The 21,447-nt window shown below is 37.2% G+C and overlaps 1 protein-coding gene across 4 annotated transcripts in view; it reads left to right on the forward strand.

The window, feature by feature from the left end:
• Dyrk2 (Dual-specificity tyrosine phosphorylation-regulated kinase 2) overlaps positions 1-21,447 on the forward strand; it is a 62,326-nt gene that overhangs the window by 25,034 nt on the left and 15,845 nt on the right. For all 4 annotated transcript variants that reach the window (XM_064686028.1, XM_064686030.1, XM_064686031.1 and 1 more), the window contains 4 exons: positions 11,014-11,289; positions 12,046-12,421; positions 13,207-13,379; positions 13,440-13,717. In XM_064686028.1, coding sequence (XP_064542098.1) covers positions 11,266-11,289; positions 12,046-12,421; positions 13,207-13,379; positions 13,440-13,717 — 851 coding nt within the window. In that variant the 5' untranslated portion in view covers positions 11,014-11,265. The remainder of the gene's footprint in view (positions 1-11,013; positions 11,290-12,045; positions 12,422-13,206; positions 13,380-13,439; positions 13,718-21,447) is intronic.

The raw sequence follows: 21,447 nt of genomic DNA on the forward strand, positions 1-21,447 counted from the left end.
ACTATAGACCCTAGTTTTGGGCAAAAATAGAATTTTACTTTATTTTCAGCATAGCAGAGATATTTGTTAGTAGATGCAAACATTTAATCATTATAGATTAAACAAATAAATTAAAAAAAAAAAACCCAATGTTATATAATATCTTTATTGATCTTCGGTGCATTAACATAAATAATAAAAATATTTCTTTAATAATTAATTTTCTGTTAATAATATTTTTATTTATAAACAATAATAATAAAATAATAATACTATAAATATAAAATATTATATGTATATTATAATCTAATAATTGTTCCAAAGTTCTTTCTCCCTTACCTTAATATAATTATTAATAATACTCATCTCTTCCATTCTTAAGATCTGCATGCTCTATGTGTTATATATAGGCGTTATTACATAGCTAATAAAAAATATAAATTAATATTATGTATTATCTATAGCTTATATTAGCGCATTCTTCCCACCAAAAGTTCCTCTATCTCCTAAATGTTAAGCTCATTTTCTCCACACTTAAGATCTGCACAATCTTTATATAATAATTGTGAAAAATAGTATATATGGGCATCATAAGGAAACTAAAACTAACGCTAATTGCGTTGATCGTACATTGCCGCGAACTGTCACTCAAGTCCGAGATAAACATACACAAACACACACACACTCGTTTGTAATTGCTTCAATTATTTTCATATTATTATGTGTTAAAATGCTTTTTGTTCAGTACTTTTTTCACAGTTGCAACCCCTCCCATCCTTCTCTCCCTCTCTCTCTCGACTTCTCACACACAGCCTCACTTCAATTCATTATGCCGCCATGGCCTGAGTCTGTCCGGTTTGTCTGTCACCGGGTCTCACTGTGACTATGGCTTTGGCCATACGGGGAGTGCTCGCTAAAGTGTGCTCATGTTCATTAACGCCAAAGTTGAGGCAATTGTCGTTGTTGTAGTTGCTGTCGTCTGTCCGCTGTAATCTGAACGTTGAGTATCTCGTCGCGCCTGGCCCTGGTCCCCACCGCATCTCCTGCTACCCGCCGCCTGCCGGCCAATGTTCATCTCTTGGGCCTGGCGGCAATTGCTGGCATATTCCATGGCTCATTGTAATGCGAACCGCCTCATGTCGCCGACGCCCCTCTAACCCACACTTGTGCTTTGATTTTTGGATACCGTGCAAGCATAAGAGGAGACAGAAAGAGATGCCTAATGCGATCTGATAGATAGAGTTGTTTAAGAAAAAATTAAATAAATAAAAACCGATCAAAGGATTTAATAGATTTATGGTTTCTATAGTTTCTAATATTCTATATATGCCACTCCGTATAATATTTAATATCGCACATAATTGTTTAAAGGCTGGGTATCTTTCTAGTCGCGCTCGCATAATTCTTCGACATCTGTTTTCGTTATCTTTTGATTTTTTGGTTCTTTTTTGGTTTGTCAGCTGTCAGCAGATTTTTATTTTTACTATTTTTTTCGGGCATGGAAAGTGTGACATTTTGATTAGTTGATATTTTTTCGCTGTCTTGGCTTGTGATTGAACTTGAGGCGCTTGTGGGTTAATGCACGTCAAGGTTGCCCTTTAAAGAACCGTATTGTTAATGAAATAAGTAGAGTAATCAGTGTGGTAGTGTGTTGAAATTGGAAAATAAATAACTGTAAAGTGAGATCAAGAGAGCGAAGGAGAGAGAGAGAGTTTAAGAAACGGAAACACATTGAGCAAATGTGGTGTACAACATTTAAAGCTTTATTTTAGGAATAATTAAATTTTGCAAGAGATCATGAAATTTGAAAATGGGCTGACTGACTGATTGATTGACTGATTGTTTGTCAACTCCAGGCTTAAAGCAGGCGAGTGTTCTAGTATTTTATACGGTTTTTTTTGTATGTTCGAATGAGTCAACTTGTAAACGAGTGGGTTGAGGTATTTCAGCTCAGATTAAATTGATCCATCAACAGTTTCAGTTGCAGCAGCACTTGCCACACACGTTGATCAATTCTCCTAATGTGCCTGTGTATGTGTGTGTGTGTGTAATTGATATTTGTACAGATGCTGCCCACAAGCTCCGTTTTGTAGAGGCCCGCTTTGTGGTCGATTAGTTACTCGTCTCATCTTACACACACGCACACACACGCACACACACACACACACACACACACTCATATACTCACATGTTAGCCTGTTGCCAGCCCTTGAGGCGGCTACTCGCGAGCTCCTGTGCTCCCCCCTTGGTCTTTAACCGCAATTGACATATGATTGACTGACAGTTGTTTGTCAGTTTTTTGACAATTAGGCGGCAAAGTGAAATTGCTTTCGATTTCGATTACAATAAAAAAGAAACCCGAAGAAGCAGACGAAAAGAATACTTTAATGCTGTCGAATTGCCTTTAATAAAAATACAAATATATACATATATATAAATAACATAAATATATATAAACTCTTATTTATTGATTGGGAAATTGTAAATCAAATGATATTTTTACACAATATTTACTATTTTTGTTCACGCTTCTATTTAGAAAGCGCCATTTGAAATAGAGTTTGAGGGTTTTTTGTTTTTTGTTGTATGTCGTGAGTTTGGTTTTTTTTTTTGGAAAACTTAAGAGAATGCTTTTCAGAAATTGGGTCACACAGCGCCACACTTGACATGTGAATGTCGAATTCGTTTTGATTATCAACAACAAAAAATATCATAATTAGAGGTTGCGCAAATATTTTCTAATGAAATTATCAAGTGGTGCCCCAGCCAGTCAGAACATCATCATCTTCATCAGTTATAACAGCTGCCCATCAAGTTTTATCATAAGCCACAGATCATTTGATGTTGCCCAATTTTTTTATTGCCAATATGATGGCTTTTTAAATGTTTGATGTTCTAATTTCGTGAGTTCAGCGGGCGGTCCAACAAAGCAAATTATATATGTATATAAAAAAGAGACCAATTTGACTTCATTTATTATGTAAATTTGTGCTTCACTCAAATATTAGTTTTATGGTTTGGCTTTTGGATAGCTGCTCAAGATATCAACATATCAATTGCTAATGTTTGTGTACAACTCTCTTTTAGGATCTTCATATTTGGACATTGACATTAGCTGCTAATTTTCACAGCTTGTGCTTTGGCTGTTTTTTTTTCTCTTTGTTTACAACTTTTGTATCTTATTGCAAAATCTGTGTTGGTTCAGTGAACTTTGAGTTGAACCTTATAAACAAATAACAAAGTTGATAAACATGATGATCTTTTCTGTTGAATTTAGCTAAGAATTTATGATATTCTATAAAGAACATGTGTTTTGTGTGGTTGTGTGATATTTCTGCGCTTCCATAAACTGTATATAAATGAAGAAAAAAATAATTATAATAAAAATAAGCAATTGGAAGGAAGAACAGGTGGCTGAGCAGCTAGGCTGTGGTAATATGCGAATATTTTACATACTAAAACAGATTTGTTGCTCATGTCTACAATTCAATATTTTCTTGAAAATGAATTGTTAAGATTTGAAGTCGTTGCCAATATTTGAAGCTCACTTGTTCCACTCGGTTAAGGCGCACCTCAACAGCTGAAAATGTCAGCTGCGTTCAATCTGCAGCAAAGCCTTGCATGTTAGGCCACCACGCCCACCTTCACTGCTCCCTCTCGCCCTCAACAGCTGCACCTTTTACTGCCCACAGTTGATTTCAAGCTAAGTAAATAGGCCGTTGGCAAAAATTTCGATGCGCTTTGTAACAGTTTCAGTTTGCTTCCTGCTCAACAACGACGACGACGACAGACAGAGCTATTAACAAAATTGGCAATGCGTTCGAGCTGGCAGCTGGCAAGCGGCGAAACAAATGCAAATACAGATAAAGAGCACAAATACAGATACTACAACTAATGTTGCAGATACAGATAGTTACAGCTAGATATTACTCAATCAACGCTAAAGACTTCCGTGACCGTCTATGTCTATATTTGAGACAGTTAGAAGGAGAGTGAGAGAAATGCACTCAACTGTCAAATAAGAGAGGCCAGTAGCACGTAGAAACAACAACAGCACAAGGCTAATTGTCATTTTCCGACAACAACAACAACTACAACAACAACTAAAACCCAGGGGAGCAGCCGTTTTAATGCACTTTTACTGCCGCGATTTACGATTATCTTCAGCGCTGCGCCAATTGGGCTCTATAAAGTATATTTACACACGCCTTCCGCCCCTGCCTTGGCCCAAGCAGCAGCCATTGACCAACAAATACCGTTAGCCCGCGCTGCACTTGTTTTTACCAATTTGATGGCCAAAGCCAAACAAACATACAGAAAAGAACCGCCCAGATTTATGCCCATTTATGTCCATTGTCTTTGTGCAGTCACCCCACCAGAGCCCGGGAAACTGACTCGAAAAGTGTTTGTAGAACGGAAGTTATTAAAATTGTTGTTTTGGTAGCCAACTCTTCGGCGGGTTGGGGAAATCCGTACATTTCTAGTGCATTGACCACCATTTGCTGCTCAATTATATTACACATACGCAACGTGCGCCCATCTACAGCTGGTGCTGGGGCTGGGGCTGCTTTTATTTTACTTTCGTCAGTCGTCCGTTTTCTGGGTGACGTTTTTGTGCGGTGCTACGGTATTAGGGTTTTTATGTCACGCCCATCATTGTTGTTGTTTTTTTCTTCTTTTTTTTTGTGCTCATATGACAACTGTTGCGCGGCGCAGGTTTTTTTGGGTGGTTAAAAATAAATCGTAAAATACCCTACACTGTGAAATGATAGATTATACAATTTTGAATTTAAATACCACAATTTTAAAGTTTTGATTAACATTTATTTTTTTGTATTATTTGCATTATTTTTGTGGTTATAATAAATCTTATAATAATAGAAATAAGTGGATTAGCCACTTCTAAATTCCTATAAATTTATGGCAATTTTACAGTACCTCGTAAATGCTCCATAAACGATCACAAGAACTTCACAATGCACTCTGCTTTGAATTTATAGCGCTTTATAGCACGTCAGTCTCTAGTATTTCTTAAAATATACTAAGCTGTTAATAATTACTCGAAATCCTTACTGTCAATGTGCCATAATATTTACAAATGCTTTACAAAGATTACAGTTAGACTGTGCCTGCTATTTTTGTTTTTGCTATAAATATAAAGCACTATATGCACCGTGTTTACACTTCTTTACACACTCGTCTTCAACTAGTACATTTTACGTCCTTCCAAAATTATTATAATTTCTTAACCATCTTCCCTTCTCACCCCAGTTTCTTATGACCCCTTCTCATCAGGGTATTTATAGATATAAATAGAAATATTTTACTGTAAAATACTCCCAGCTTAACACTTGTCTGGTCTCCTCGTCGCACAGTTCGCCGTGGGCGACTTATGTCCGCTTGACCAACCTCCAATTGCCACCAGCTCCACTCCCCCCCCCCCCCCCCCCCTTCCCACACTGAGCGCTTTCAAGCATAATGGTGACTACTTCCGCTCCGTACGGTACTCGACATTTGTCGCTGTTGAAATCTATACGCGATTAGTTGACATTTTGCTTGAGGTCATTACTTGGGGTTGGGGTTACTGGGTCAATAGTTTATGAGGTCACATTTGCTTGGGTATTGCAGAGAAGAGGTGTAGGCCTATTATGCTGGCAATTCGCTTAGTTAGCTAGTTAACTGGTTAATGCCCAGAACACAAAAACTGTTGCCACGCTTTGTTGGGCTTAACCAAATAATGTGGCATGCGATTTCTGGCCTGCTTTTGCAAAATATTAATAATAATAGAGAACGGTGAAAATTCTTGCAATAATGAAAACTAAATATATTTTACTTATGTGTCGTGCCTGCGCCAAATTAAATGTAACACAAAAATGTTTGTAGCATGTCGCTTTGTGGCATGGCCCGGCTCTTAGCTATTTTTGTGATCGGCTTTTTGAGGGCGCCTTTGTTATTTTCTGGGCCACGCCAAATGCCAGCGACAAACGATGTTGTATTTGGCTGCGCTTTAACCTGGTGTGCCATATGATTAAGTGCCATTTCCCCTTGTCGTGGGTCAGTTATAGATTACATGCATTCAGCTGTAAGTGTTTGGGCGAAGGCCCAACTCGAGTTAGGTGATCCCATTTTTTTTTTATCGAATTCGCGCGAAATTTGAGCCTTGCATGCACAAATGCAGTTGCTTTAAAATTATGGCATATTATTGTGGGCATAGAAAGCATGTAAATGGGTTCGACAGGCAAATCGCAGCCATAAATGGACTTGTTTATGTGCAGCTAGCACAAAATTGGACATGCCAGGCTGGCGTTACGAGCACAGTGAACTGTGCCATTAAATTGACATCAATTTGACAACAGACAGTGACTTCTCAGGGAGTAGGCAATCACAGAAACTTCACAAATGCTCAGCTGGCTTTAATTTGTTCGTCTGCTATAAATTTATAGTACTTTATAGCAAAATATAAATGTTATAGAAATGTTTATAAATGTAATTAATGAGCACATCTCGATTGGGGACAACATTCGGACTTGCTATAAATTTATAGCACTTTATAGCAGATTGCAAATATGCCACTATAAATGTAATACAATGCATGCAGCTCAATTGAGATCAACACTTCAGACTTGCCATAAATTTATAGCACCTACAACAAACCGCTAAAGATCAAAGGCCCGTAATCTGTTTTTTCACCCCCGAAACATCAATGTGCCAAAAATGCCTGCCATTTTTGAGCTGGCCCCAAACAAATCAATAAATTGATGGGAACAATAGGCACAAAGACCTTTTCGAAACCCTACTCGTTCGCACTGCCTCATTCTGGCCTACAAGTGTGTACATGTCCGAAGAAAAAACAATAAAAGAAATGTGAATAATTAAAATTTCAATTTGTTTTGCATGCACATGATACAACTTTTGGCGGCGTGTGGCACTTGAGGCGTCAAAAAATCAAAAGAAAACATTTTAATAAATCAAAATCAAATAATAGACCAGTATTTCGATAGACTTATGGACAGCTCTTGACATGCTGCTGGCCATACGTAATGTAAGGCCATAAAGAATTTTCCCATCTAGTATAGAACGAAAACAACTGCCTGTGTTAAGTTGAGCTTGTAAAAGTGTCAAGTAGCCGAAAATTTAAATGGCAACACTCCCCCGATAAGTTTGACATTTGCAGCAAGGTTTTATTGTGTCGAATGAGAATCAAAAACCAAAAGTTGATTTACATAGTTGCGATTTATTCGGATTCGCCTGAGTCAACGGTTAAATTTGTATATAACTCTTCCATCCGGCTGCCCAAAAAGCTGATTGCAAGTGTCAAAAGTCAACAGCAAAATGTCACGTTTTGTTGCTTTTTATATTTCTTCAGTTCATTGAAAGCAAAAAACAAAAACAAAAACAATCGCAATTGACATTTATTAAGCAAACGAAATGCACTTGAAAAACGATGCACAATATTTTTATTATGATTTTGATTTTTATATTTTTTAGCTTTTTGGGTTGAGTTTGAGTTGATTGAAATGATTTTCTCGCGCTTGTCAAAATACAACTCGCTTGTAAATTGACAAATTATGGACATAAATTTCTTGACAGTTTTATTGCCATTAAAGTTGCCTTCTTCTCGTTTTTTTTACTCAGTTTTATAGTCTTTTTTCTTTTTTTGTTTGTTCGTTCCAAAAGAAGCGACTCAATTACTTTGAGTGACCAATTTACCGACGGTTTTTGTTTTATATATTTTGTTTTTTGCTTAGGGTCTGCGACACTTGACGTCGAAATTTATAATAAATGGTTTTATATTTAGTTTTAATGTTTTGGGTCAGTTGGGCGCAGCCAAAAGTAAATTCGTTGAAAATTGTTGAGAGAGTTATGCAATGGATAAGATGAAATATAGACTTGAGAAAGTACGACAGAAACTGAAATGTTACATTTAATTATGACTGGGTAGATTAAAAACTCAGTCCAAATAAAAATATCAGAGTCATTGCAAACAGTCAAAGTGAATCAAGTTTTAAATAATTCGCACAATTGAATTATCTGTCATTTAAGCTGATCGATTTTCTAAGAGGCCAGTTCCAAAAACTCGAAAGCTAACAAGGTCACCAAAAACCCAAACAACTGCGGCTGACACATCTTCGTAAACTTGACAACTGAGTAACTAACACATGAAAAAAAGGCATTGAAATTGACATTTGAATTTCAATGGCATTCATAGAAATTGCAGATATCGTTTGGGTGCACACAATAAATACAAATGAGTATATAAAATACTTGTTCGTATAAATCAAATACTCATGAGTAGTGGGCGTCAAAGCAATGTCAAATAAATTGTAGTCCCAAAAAATCAAATCAATTGAAATTAAAGCAAAAACAAAATAGAGTTTTGTGGCTCAAAGACACAACATTTAAATAACGCCCAAGCAATTGTATTTTGTATCTGTATCTTGAGTCTGTTTTGTCATTTGAATGTGACCCACCTTCTAAATAGCTTTGACAGCTATTTTTAGTCATAATTTGACAGCCTTGCAATTGACTTGTATCTCTCCCAGCGCAGAGTTCAAAAAACTTTCGCTTATCAAATTACGGCAGACAACGTTAAACTCAACAAGACTTGGCATATGCCATATGCCATTTGCCATTTGCTCTTTTCTGCTGCTGTTGCTGTTGCCCAACTCGACTCTTTCTTTATAACAAATTGCAAAAAGCCACTGAAATAAACCAGCTCACAAAACTGCATTTAATGACAGGCTCCACGAAACGATGACGAACTTACCAAAAAAAACAATTTAATAGTCAGCTGTTAAGTTCACCCACCAAAAAGCAAGAAGAGACGCCAACAGAAAAAAAAAGCATTTCAAATATATTGCAAAACACACGAGAAAAAGTGGAGAAAAGTCAAGAGAAACAAAATGCTAACCCTCAACTCCCACTGATGCCATAACAACTGTCAAGTTGATCCAAAAGTCAGCGTGGAAAACGAATGCTGTAAATTATGATTTTATGACAGAAAACTTTTTAAAAGCCAATAAATTTTCGCAGGGCATGTCAAAATATATAAAAAATAAGAAATTGTAATAAAAAAAAAGCCAAAGCAAAAGATTAAACATAGGAAGTAGACAAGTTTTGCTGGGAACTCTCACAATGGCACCTTGAAATGTGGCAAACAGTTAACTACACTGCAAAAAATTGGCTAGCTTAAGATGTATTATATAACTGGAGATAAGTTTAGCTAAGACTTGGTATAAAGAGGATGGGACATGGTTTCAATGACAAACTATCAATTAAGAACATTATCTGATTTGAAAAATGCTAAGTATAAGGAAAAAGTAAAGTTTTATTTCTTGCACTTTAGAATTATTATAAGAAACTAAAGAGGATAATCGCCTTGCCTGACAATAGAACAAATATAGACTAGTATATAATAAAAAATACTAAGTATAAAGCTTTGGGAGAATATTGGTAAAATATAAGCTCTATTTCTGCAGTTCTTAAGAGTTTATCTTAAAACTAAAAACAACAAGAAAAGGGTTTCTTTATGGCATAAGATAATAAAAGATTAGTATTTAATAAAAGAAGCAAGTATAAAGCTTCAAGTTAATGCAGAATTGACAAAATAAGAATAAAGACTAGTAATAAATAAAAAAAAAAGTACATAAAAAACCTATTTTTTCTGCAGCTCTTTTGAATTTATATAAAAACTTAACAGTGGGATATAGAATGTTAAAGAGGTCTTGGAGCGTATTCTAAAGACTTAATAACTTTAAACCCGTTCATTTTTTTATAATTTTTTCTTATTTTATCTTTTTGATTTTAAAATCATAAAATATTAATTAATTTTATTATCTTATTATATTATTTACCCATTTCGCTCAGTGTGCTCGACTTACTGGTTAACTCATTATGTTGCTATTCATAGGCAAACTTGTGCAGCACAGCAAACTTTCGCAGCACTCGCAAAACGAGGCTTTGTTGCGACCCCCCCAAGAAAAAGGGTTAGGATTATTATGCATGCCACTGAATGCAAAGCCAATACACACACATTTGACTGACTGACTGACTGTCTGGCACATCTGCCTGCCCCTCACTACGATATACAGATAGAAAAAAAGGGCAACAAACAGAGGCGCACACAAAAAAGCCAATAATTGGTCATGACTTTTTGGTTACCAAGTTGCAAGGGAAGTGTAAGCTAGTTGTGCCTGGTTATGTTATGGCCTACAAGTGCATAGAAAGAGGCAAGAGTTCTTAACTACGCGCACCCTTCGTACCCAACAAATATTAATAAAGTCTTGGGCCTTTTGATGATTTGCCGACAAACGCCGCCTTGACAATGAAAACTGCTAAATGCCGTTGACTGACATTCGAGTTCTTTTGGGTGCTTTTGGGCTTGTGAGTTAGTTATGGTTATGTCTTGACATGGCGTTGATTTTTGTTTTATTTGTTGTGCATTATACCCATTGAAAATGGATAGAGACGGCATGTACGACAACAAGGTGTATTATGCTCGTAAGCAGGGTGATAATCTGGTTAGATCTCATGGGTTTAAAAATATTTAAAATTTAGAAAAATGCTGAAAACCGATAAGCTTCGATTTATAGCTGAAACTAGTCATAAAATTTGCTATTAGGTTTGTTGTAAATTCCTCATAGAACACGAATAGATTCTAAATTCCTTAAAATGAAGGACTGTAAGGCTGTAACAGAAAGAAGCACAGCAAGTTTCATCTTTTACAGGGTATTCGTAATTTTCTCTCGTTTCTCTCCCTTTTATTGAGGTTTTTAAGAGGGGACATTACCATTTTATTTATGGTGTGTACTTGGAATGCACATCGACTATTCAGTATAGATATATATATAAACATATTTTCTGTTATGCCTGCTGTGGTTGGTTACCGTCAGTTGGTTCCGCTGCACGTCAAGGGTTAAAGTCAAGGGTTTAAGTGCCATCGTCCGTAGAGTTTAGCAAACAAATTAATGTGTTTATATCGTCGTATTTGATATTTAACTTACAGAATTTCCTTTCGATTTGCTTTCTTTGCAGAGTTGCCCCACAATAGCAACAAGAAGAACATCAACACAAATGTTGTGCGGCCCGCAGACACATTGCCCAACAGCTGGTTATCAATAATAATTCTTTTTGGCCGGTTCCATAAGAACAACCAACCACTAAGCACCACCCTGTGGCGACAGCACTCACTGTGCCATTTTGGATAACATTGGAAAGTCAACACCCACACACTCCACACACACTCCACCCACACACCATACACACTCACAAACATAACTCAAAACGATGTTGGATCGATGTGAAATGCCGGTAAGTTTCTGAGAATTGAAGAGAGAGCAATGGGGGGAAGTTAGTTGAGAGCGAGAAAGCTGATTTATTGCCAGATTATAGAATATGAAATCCAGATCTTAAGAGAGTATTTTGATAACATTTCAATTTAAAGAAAATGAAGAGTAAGATGTAAAATAAGGTGATGGTAGATAGAAACTGAGAAACTGAATATTGCAATAACAGTTGCCTAGAAATAAATCTGATTATTTGAGATGTGAAAGGTGAAGACTTTAGAGAACAGATACGACTTCAGGCTGAACAGATCAGGCAAATATGGTTCAAATAAAAAAAAAATCAAAATACACAATTGATTTGGCATTAATTGGGCTTAGTTGTATTTTAAAAAAAATTATAAATGTGTTTTTACTATAATTTGAATATATGTCGTGTCTTAATGATGCAGTACGCTAAATTTTATGCAGATTTTGTGAGATTTGTAGCCAAGTCACATAGATATGCTCAATAAAGTATGCAGTGCAACTTAGAGAAAATTGACTTTTTGAGATGAGCTGCAAAGTATGCTACAACATTTTAATAGAAATTTGTTTTGAAATGAATTTCAGTTGATAAAAGCACAATCAGAGCCAGACATAGGTTATTTAAACTGATTTAAATTAAATATAAATATTATTTATTAACAAATCAATGTTTACAGTTCGAAGCCTGTGAAAATATTACTAAACACTTTTATTATTTATGAAAGAATATACAACATTTTACCCAAACCTCAAACAGATACAATTGGACAACGAGAAGCTGCGACGCGATGTGCGTCTGTCCGGCTCGCGGCTGGACTTGCCACAGCTGTGCAATGTGGGCCGTCGCCTTGACGGACACATGAACAGCAACGGCAACGGCAACAGCAACAGTATCAACAACAACAACAACAACAACGAGATAACAACAACATCAATAACTACTCAAAATGTAAATGGCAGCAACAACAATCTGGGCTCTCCGGTCTCCTGCTCGACCACAAACAGCGGCAGCGGCAACGAGCGCGGCTCCTCGACCAAATCGAACAGCAGCAGCGGCAGCGGCAGCTCCGGCAACTCGGCAAGCAGCACAGGCAGCGCCGAGCTCAAGTGCAACACGCCCATGACACCATCAGGTGAGTGGGGTGGGTTGGGGCTTAGCCGCGGGCAGCAGGGTTAGGCTCTTGTCAACATTTGCATTGGTTTTTAGTGCGTTGGATTCATACGCATCGCTGGCGTCCAATGCGAATTAGCAAAGCTCACGCTCCCTGAGCTCAGAGTTTGGTCCAAAGCGTCAGGAGCGGTCGGATGGGGGAGTAAAAGGCTGCGCATTAATTAATTTTATATACAAATGGCAACGAGGTCAGGGTCGCAGATATCTGCCACATGGGTTAGCTTTCAATTACATTTGCTCTTTGGCATTCATTTTAGCGCCGCGGCGCTTAAAACAGCGAAAAGGTCCATTGAAAATGCCAAAACGAAAAGTGCGCTTCACTTTTTTCTTTCTTTGTGTAACTTTATATAGGAACGAAAGATAGAAGCTGCGACTTGGGCGAAGCCAAATTAGATATTAAGTAATTGCCTTATCAAAGGTCAGTCAAAATGAGTGGAAATTTACTTTTAAATAAATGAAATAAAAAACAAATAAAATTTTAGTTAGTTACATTATAATTTTTGTTAAATTTTCATATAAAATATGTTTTTTTAAAGTTTTAAAAATGCTTCTATTTTTATAATTTTTGCCATTAATAATACTTATAAAGCGAATAGGAATACAGATAGCTTGGTACAACGTATACCCTTATATATTATTTTCATTATCCATTAACATATTTAGAGCTCGTAAAAAAACATTATTTAACTGCTCTTTATGCCTTATACATTCACTGATTTGTATATATTTGTTCATTATCCCGTCTAGAGCTTGTTAAAAAATATCGCAATTATTTGACTGATCTGGAATTTGAGGAGCTGAAGGTGTACAAAGAGGTCTGGTATTTCGGCCAGCATGCCAGCAAGAATTACAATAAGCCCGCCCCCACAGCCAATACCACAAATTTGGGCTATGATGATGACAATGGCAATTACAAGATCGTAAGTCGAAATAGCGCACATAAATTATAGTTTCTAATGCCTTTGCTTTGCTTTCGACAGATTGAACACGATCATATAGCCTTCCGCTACGAGATATTGGAGGTGATCGGCAAGGGCAGCTTTGGTCAGGTGATCAGAGCACTCGATCACAAGACCAACACGCATGTGGCCATCAAGATCATAAGGAATAAGAAGCGCTTCCTCAACCAGGCGGTCGTTGAGCTCAACATATTGGACGAGCTGCGCGAAAAGGATGCAGATGGATCTCATAATGTTATACATATGCTTGACTATACATATTTCCGTAGACATTTGTGCATCACCTTCGAGCTAATGAGGTGAGTTATATCCGCGAGTTTTTCCTGGGTTTTTCTTCTTATTAAATTGATTATGCTGCGACGACGTCAAAGCCGCGACGAATGTCTGTCACGGCACATAAATGTTCTCGTATTTCTTATATAACTTGCCAATTACAAACGCATATTCCACGCATATTTCTATTGACATTCAGCCAAATTAAATTTATTCGCAACTTTTTTTCTTTTGTTGCGTTCGTTCCTTTGCGTGCGCTGTGGCCATTAGAACGCATTTTTTATATAAGCCAACATGCGAGTCCTTTTTGGCTTTGACAAGTGCCTAGCACGCATTGCGTTGATCCTCTGTTGCGCTTTTTGCCTTGGCAACCATACGACCCCCCCAAATAAAACATTTTGGCCATGTGTGCCCAGCGAAATATATCCAAAAGTCAACCTAGAGAAGTCGCTCACAGAAATGTGCCCTATTATAAATACATATTAATAATATCAGCGTGTGTCTCTCATATGGCCCTTGTCTTTGATTTCGTTTTTTTATTATGCTTATAAATCTCTTTGAGTGGCAATCATAAAAGTCAAGTGGTTTTCGTAATTATTAAACAATGATTTTTAATTGTTTTTATAGCTGCGTTTATTTTGATCGTTTTACCGCGCTTAATATGTCAATAGTCTACATTTACCTAGTCTCTCTATTAATAGGGTTATAGTTAAGTATAATTGAACCGAAGATAGAACCAGCAAATGTTTTTTCCATTATTATTAATCAGAGAATGCTGTTCAGATCTGTTGGAACACTTCTTAACCTTCCTTTTACCTAATTTAGTGCCCAAATTTTATAGTTCAAACCTAATCTGACCTAGTTCTAGAAAAAACGTTCATTAGAACGACTTCATTTATTTTCATTCATTTTCAATCATTTTCAATTGCATCGCAGAGAGTGGGAAATGCAAGAAATTTATAAGTTTATCAATTACTAGCGGGTATAACCCGGCCTTGCCCGTGGCACGTATGTTATAAAATCAAAAAAGCTTTGAAAATGATTTTAAAACTGATCGGACGGGAATCAAACAACTTTTATGCAAATCGGAAAACTCTTAAAATTCACCAAAAAAATCTTTGAAATGCATTTTCCACCGAAGGAGTTTAGATTTTGCGAGAAATGTGAAACACGTCTCTAATGATTTTTCTTATAGATCTTTGGAAATAAATTTGAACACAAAACGTCATCCACCATATCTTCGACCCCCATTTGCAAAAAGGAGGGATGGATTTTTCAAAAAGTGTGAAACACCCCTCAAATGAATTTGAATAAAGATCTTTGAAAATTAGTTTGGGGCCGATCGGATGCTAAACAAAAAACTTTCATACAACCCTTTACAACTCCGCCAATTTACCACTGTTGCGGGTGGAATTTTCCAAATCGCTGAAATACGTACTTATTAAGTTCTTATGAAGAGCTTTAAAAATAAGTTTGAAGCAAATCGGACACAACTTAAAACGCCGGCCAAAAAATCTTTAAATCGCATTCCCCCCGAAGAAGTTTGAATTCTGCGAAAAGTGAGAAACACGTCTCAAATGATTTTTCATATAGATCACTGGAAATGAATTTGAGCGCGAAACATCACCCACCAAATCTTTGACCTCCATTTCCACCATTAGGAATGGGTTTTCCGAAAAGTGCGAAACACCCCTCAAATGAATTTGAACAAAGATCTTTGAAAATAAGTTTGGGGCCGATCGGATGGTAAACAAAAAAGTTACATACAAACGTTTTTCGCGATTGTTCCACACTTGCGAGTGGAATTTCTCGAAACCCCGTCTTAACGTGCACCTACATTACATAAGGTAACTACAGTGAAAATTTCCTAGCTCTTACGGTTTGGGCTGTGCGTTGATCACCAATCAGTCAGTCAGTCAGTCAGTCAGTCAGTCAGTCAGTCAGTCAGGACAAACAGTTTTATATATAGAGATAAATTGTTGTAACTTTAAAAATTTTGTATAGAAATATAGAAATTTTACAGTTTTAAATCTTAGATATAAAATAGAATTGCAGCTTTATAAATTTAAATGCCACTTTAATGCAAGTTGCCAGCAGCCGCGAGTAAACAAATAAATTTATAATTTATTTGCTGGCATGCCACCTACACACAACACACACTGCACACACACTCCAGCTGACAGCAAAAGGAAGTGTATGAACAGCAAACCGCAGGCGCTCGCCGCTTGGCTATCAATTTCAATTTAAATATTCTGTAGCCTACTTTCCGCTGAATGGAGGAGGCGTTGCGGTACGGGGTAAACTGCAAGTAGCTGCGTGCTGCAGGTGTGTGTGCGGTTGTGCGTGCGTGTGTGTGTGTATGTATGTATCTTTATTTACCTGTTGTTGCCTGCGATAACATCGCAATCTAATTGATAGACAGGCAGCCGCCCCTATCGGCTGATGATTTCATGGCCCGAGGAGAGCGTGCGCCGCTCCCCCCGCTCCCACATCGACTGGCCGCGACTGCATATGTCAAAGTTTAGACAGCTGGCAACACAAATATGGCAACTAACACGCGATATTCGCGCAAAAACACAAAATAGAAATAGTGCAAAAACGAAACGTAAGGTATAAAGTAAAAAGCAAAGTTTTTAGTATTTGCTGAAGGTCATGGTTTTAGCCATTGACTTGCTTCCGTTTCCGCTTTCGGCCACGCCCCTTTGCAAGCCGCATTGCTGCTGCCTGGCATTTCCGCCTAATTTGTCTTAATTGCGGACCCACAAGTTGCCGGCCCAGTTGACATTTTTGAGCAGTGTTTCTGATTTTCTAATCTCGTTTCATTAAATGGATTAACAGCACGCCATCTAGCGGCAGTTTTTCCCTGATTTTCAGTGCTTTTCTCTGCACGAATCGATCTGGCGACAAAAAATAAATAGTTTCACCATGCAAAAACTTAATTAATTATTTTGCCTTTTTTTGGGGTCTAATTAGCCGCAAAATCGCTTTTCGAGTGCGCACTTTGCGTCTTCTTCTTGTTTTTGCCCCAAAGAGAAGTTTGAACAAAGTTCTGACCATGGAACTGTTGTAGGATTGGGTTAGTCGAGGGGTGAAGTGCTGCATTGACATTTTCCCCTATCCCCGCTTCCCCCCCCTTACTCTGGCAACTTTAAAGTTTGTTGTGAACGAGTAAACAAATTGTGTGGCCAAGTTTGACGTAATTAAATTTACGTGCACGCAATTGAATTCTCCATGTTAATTTGTTTTTCTTCTTTGGTAGGAAACTCGCAAATTAAGTTAGTTCGATGAGTGGATTAGCGGTTAGTTAAGAGTCGGAAATAGAGCCACAAATGCTAGACGGAATACCAAGCCAGACTCTCTAAATCCCAAAACAGTAAACGACTAATTATATTAAGCACTTAATAAAAGATTTAAAAATTATTTACTGTTGAGCAGCACATTTTTGATGCTTAAATTTAAATCTGAGCATCTAACTACACATCGCATCCATTTCAATTGAAATAAACACATTTTAATTAACAGCGCAAGCTCTTTTTACACAGAATTCTCCATTTACTTAGAATCTATGCACTTTGCTTTTAACCTTCGCTAATTGTCATTTTACATTGTATGTGGGTTTAATCCGAAAGCTGCACTAACACAACTGTGAGCAACGCAAGCTGATTAGCTAATTGGCAGTTTTGCCAATGCAGAAAACTCTGAAAATTTGCACAGTAAAAAAGAAAAGTGTGGAGTAGAGGGTTGTGCAAATATGTGACATAAGCCATGTAACACTTAGAGCTCATCACAGCAGCTAAAACACGTTCAGAGCGCGTAAATTGTCTAAAGGACAAGGTCTGCCATGAAAAACAGACAGACAGACAGACCGCAGGACACATTTTTTACCTAGCTGTTTCCACCTGCAACATAGGCTAGTTGTTGTCTCTTGCCACAAAACGGGCATTTGCCACAACTGTGAGGGATATTATGGGGCACGTAATTTACGGCGACAGCGATAAAATGAGCTGCCAAAACTGCCAAAGACAGTCGACAGAGGGCGGCACATAAGATATGGTCACACTGAGAGCCATAACTATGCAGCATATTCTGTAGTTGACGTTGCCAAAATGATGTTGTCATGGCCAAGTTTCGGTCTGAGTGTGTGTGTGTGTGTGTTTGGCGTGTTTGGTGTGTGGGTGTCAGGCTCATAAATTTTTAGCCAAAAGCTGCTGGAGAGTTCCCCCCTTTCTCTAGCATCACCAGCCAGCTCTTTTACTCTGCCCTGTGGTTGCTCACCCTGGAATCTATTTCAATTTTCTCAGCTCATGATGAGATAATCATCGCTTTATCTAGATGAGCTGTCGATTTTGCTTGTGCACAAAGCTAAGCATGTTGCTTGTAAACTAATGACAGGAGCTTTTAGCACACACTCAATTAAACAAACATAATTAGGAAAAAAACAAATATTTAATATTTTTTAGGAACCTTTAAATCAAATAAAAGATTTAAATTAGTTATTTAAATCCGGAAGCTTACTTAAAGCTGAGGCGTGATTAAAGCTGAAAGCTTGCTTGAAGCTGAAAGCTTGCTTAAATCTAAAAGCTTGCTTAAATCTGAATTATTGATTAAAGCTGAATGCTTGCTTAAATCTAAAAGCTTGCTTAAAATCTGAATGCTTGCTTAAAGCTCTTTTAGTACGGGAAATTCTTCTCGTGTGCTATTTGAATAATCTAAAGATCTAAAGCGACTTTACTATAGTCAAGCTTTAAGTCCTTGAAAGCTGAGCAGTGTTAGCTTTAAAATGATTTAAAGCTAAGCAAAGTACGCTTTAAGTTAAAAAAATCCCAATTAAGAACATTTTGGTAGTTACTTTCGTGCTCTTGAAACCCCCAACCGATGTGTATTATATCTATATAGATGTCTGATGCTGTCAACAGCCATGTTATTGTCCAAGTCGGAGGATATTCCGTATTTTTAAATTAAAAAAGCACAGCATGCGCTGCAAAGGGCAGATCCCACACCATTTTCCTCTATATGCAAATGAGCAACGTCCTGCAAAAGGTTTTTCTTTTAAATTAATTTTTGCACTTAGCGTGTAGATTGCAATTTGTGGAGAGAGCTGTGCGAAGGAACTGAACAACTGGGGATTGAGTTACTAGCATAAGGAGGGGACTACAGCATGGGCGTGGTTGTGGGCGTGTGCTTGATTAACATTGCGTTTATATACACTGTATATTGAAGCCCACGCTGACAGCTGTTGTTTGCTCTTGATATTGTTGTTGATGTCGGTTATTATTGTTACTATTATTATGTCGTGCCGTGGCACAGTAATTACCGCTAATTGACATTTGCCAGGCATTAAGCTTGTTATTCGCCAACTAAAATAGAGATACATATATAAAGAGATCCTTGAGAGTGAAAAGCGTGCAGAGTGTACACTCAGAGAAAATGCTCAGAGATGCGATTATAAATAATATTATTTTTTAATTTATTTGTTAATTATTTACACAAACGTGCTCTGGTAAATAATATATATTTATTTTATAAATTTTATTTAAAAGGTATTGAATATCCTTATTTATATATTGTATATTCTCTGAATTTCATAAAATTATAATATTTAACAAAAAATGGGCTATGTTTAAGCGACTTATTAAAAGAATTGTCAAATTTTAATATTCGAGTTCTACTATTTGGAAATTTACGGATTTCGAAAATCAGTTCATTCTTCACATATTTAGAAACAAAAACCTCGGCCAGGGTTCAACGAAGTTTTGATTTAGGTGCAGAATTCTTGGGCTTTTCTCTCAGTGTACTCTATTCAAGCGTTGGCCAAGGCCATAAGTCATTTATCATGTAGTTTATTCGACTGCAGCAGCAACCATTTCTTTAAATATTTAATATCTAGTATCTATTTTGCATTCCTTGACTTTTTGCTGCGCTAACCAACAAAAGGCAGCGTAATGCCTCGCACTAATTAAAATGCGAGTGGCATATAAATCTGTATGGACATTTAGCCTTCAGGCGATGTGACAGTCGACGCCTGGTCCAACCAAATCAAGGTCGTCGGCGCCTAACCAGGGACAGCATCATTAATTAGTAAACCAAGCACCCACACAGAGAGCAAAAAACAGTGTTCAGTTTATTGACTAAAGCCGCTTAACCATAAGCTAACTTATTTATGGATATTTAAAAATGGTTTACTGAGGAATTAAGAAGTAAATTTGGATTAAAGGCCCATGCGCTATAAGCATAATTAGTTTCTCGATTTCAAATTCGGATTGTTTTGGGCAAGTTATTTGGACTTGAAAAGCTCTCGAGTTATTTTTTTATCCATTTCTTTATCAAAATTAAATGGCTTAGGATAAAGTAAAATTTCAATTTTTAAATATTTTGAAAGAAGTTATTTATTTTTAGATAGAAAATTTTGAACTTGCATAACTTTTTCCAGTCAAAGCTTATATTCGGCAAACCTTTTTATTATTTTTTATCTTCACTATTTGTCTAAATTTTATTCACAATTATTTAATTGTGAATAAAATGATTATCAAAGTATAGATTATTATTTCAATTTACATGAAATGCATATTTTGATGCTCTTTTCGCAAACCAAAGCAATTGCTTTTGAAGCTTTCACGTGCTTACTTCAGATATATTACCGACATGGTTATATCCCTGTCGAATAAAGGGTGACCGTTTCTGCTTTCGTTTCTCAGACTGTCGCCAGCTACTGTTTCCGCTTGACTGTCAATCAATTTACACGAATTTTTCCGGCCAACTTTTCACTTTCTCTCCACAGGCGGCAAGCCAATTTCATTTCAACTTTTTTGACACCATTTTGCGTTGGAAAACGAATTCATTTTGTGGCCAATTGACAGGGCTCGAAGAAGTAGGCAACGAAACGAGTTTTATGCTGCAAGTGTAAAAATAGAAGCTTCGCAAGCTTATGTTGTCTAGTTGTTTATAGGGGGCGTTACCCGTACCAATCCGATTGGTGAGACAATAGATTTTTTGTTACTATTTCGGGCATATACATACATATATATTGATAGTTATTTAGCTTGGTGCGCTAAATGCCTGCATTAGTGGCTCGTTACAGTTGCATGTTGCAAGCAGCTGGCAAATCAATCAAATTATCAAAACGGAACAAGTCAAATAGCCCGAGAAAAACAGCAGTTTTCAAGTTCACGAACGACAACTCTCGCTGTCTCCCTCTCCCTCTCTCTCTCTCTCTCTCTCCCTCTCTTGACATTGGCCGTGTCATCGAGGGCATGTGGCATGTCATAATGCAGTTATAATATGCCATTTTGACACAGAGCCTCAGCCGTTTTCTAGGCCCGCTCGATTGAAATTATGACATTTTGATGATTTTCTTATTGGTTTGTTATGCGCGCCTCTTTGTCAATCAATACATTTTTAGCCAAAAAGCCTTTAAAAGGCCAACACTTTAAATGTGACTCAAAGCCAAATAGCCCGTGACCTTTCTGGCTGCCTTAAACTTGTCCTTTGTCATATTATTTTATTTTTACTTTTCTCTGCTGAGAGTCAGGGCCGCAGCTTAAACCAATAAACTGAGGCGGCTTTTACACATCGTTAACAGCTCTTAACGGTTTGTGAGGAGGAGTGGGGGGAGGCCTTATGCCTTGGCAGCCTAAGGCAACGTACGTTACTTTATTGGATTAGCCGATAACAAGAGCATGTTGAACATGTCATGAGCTTTTCGAATAGCTTGCAGCACTCATCATAATTAATGTGAGAGGCGGATTATTACTTATGT

Source organism: Drosophila montana, unplaced genomic scaffold (assembly GCF_035044405.1).
Source record: "Drosophila montana isolate Dmon_TW-CO22-7 unplaced genomic scaffold, ASM3504440v1 contig_312_1, whole genome shotgun sequence".
NCBI lineage: Eukaryota > Metazoa > Arthropoda > Insecta > Diptera > Drosophilidae > Drosophila > Drosophila montana.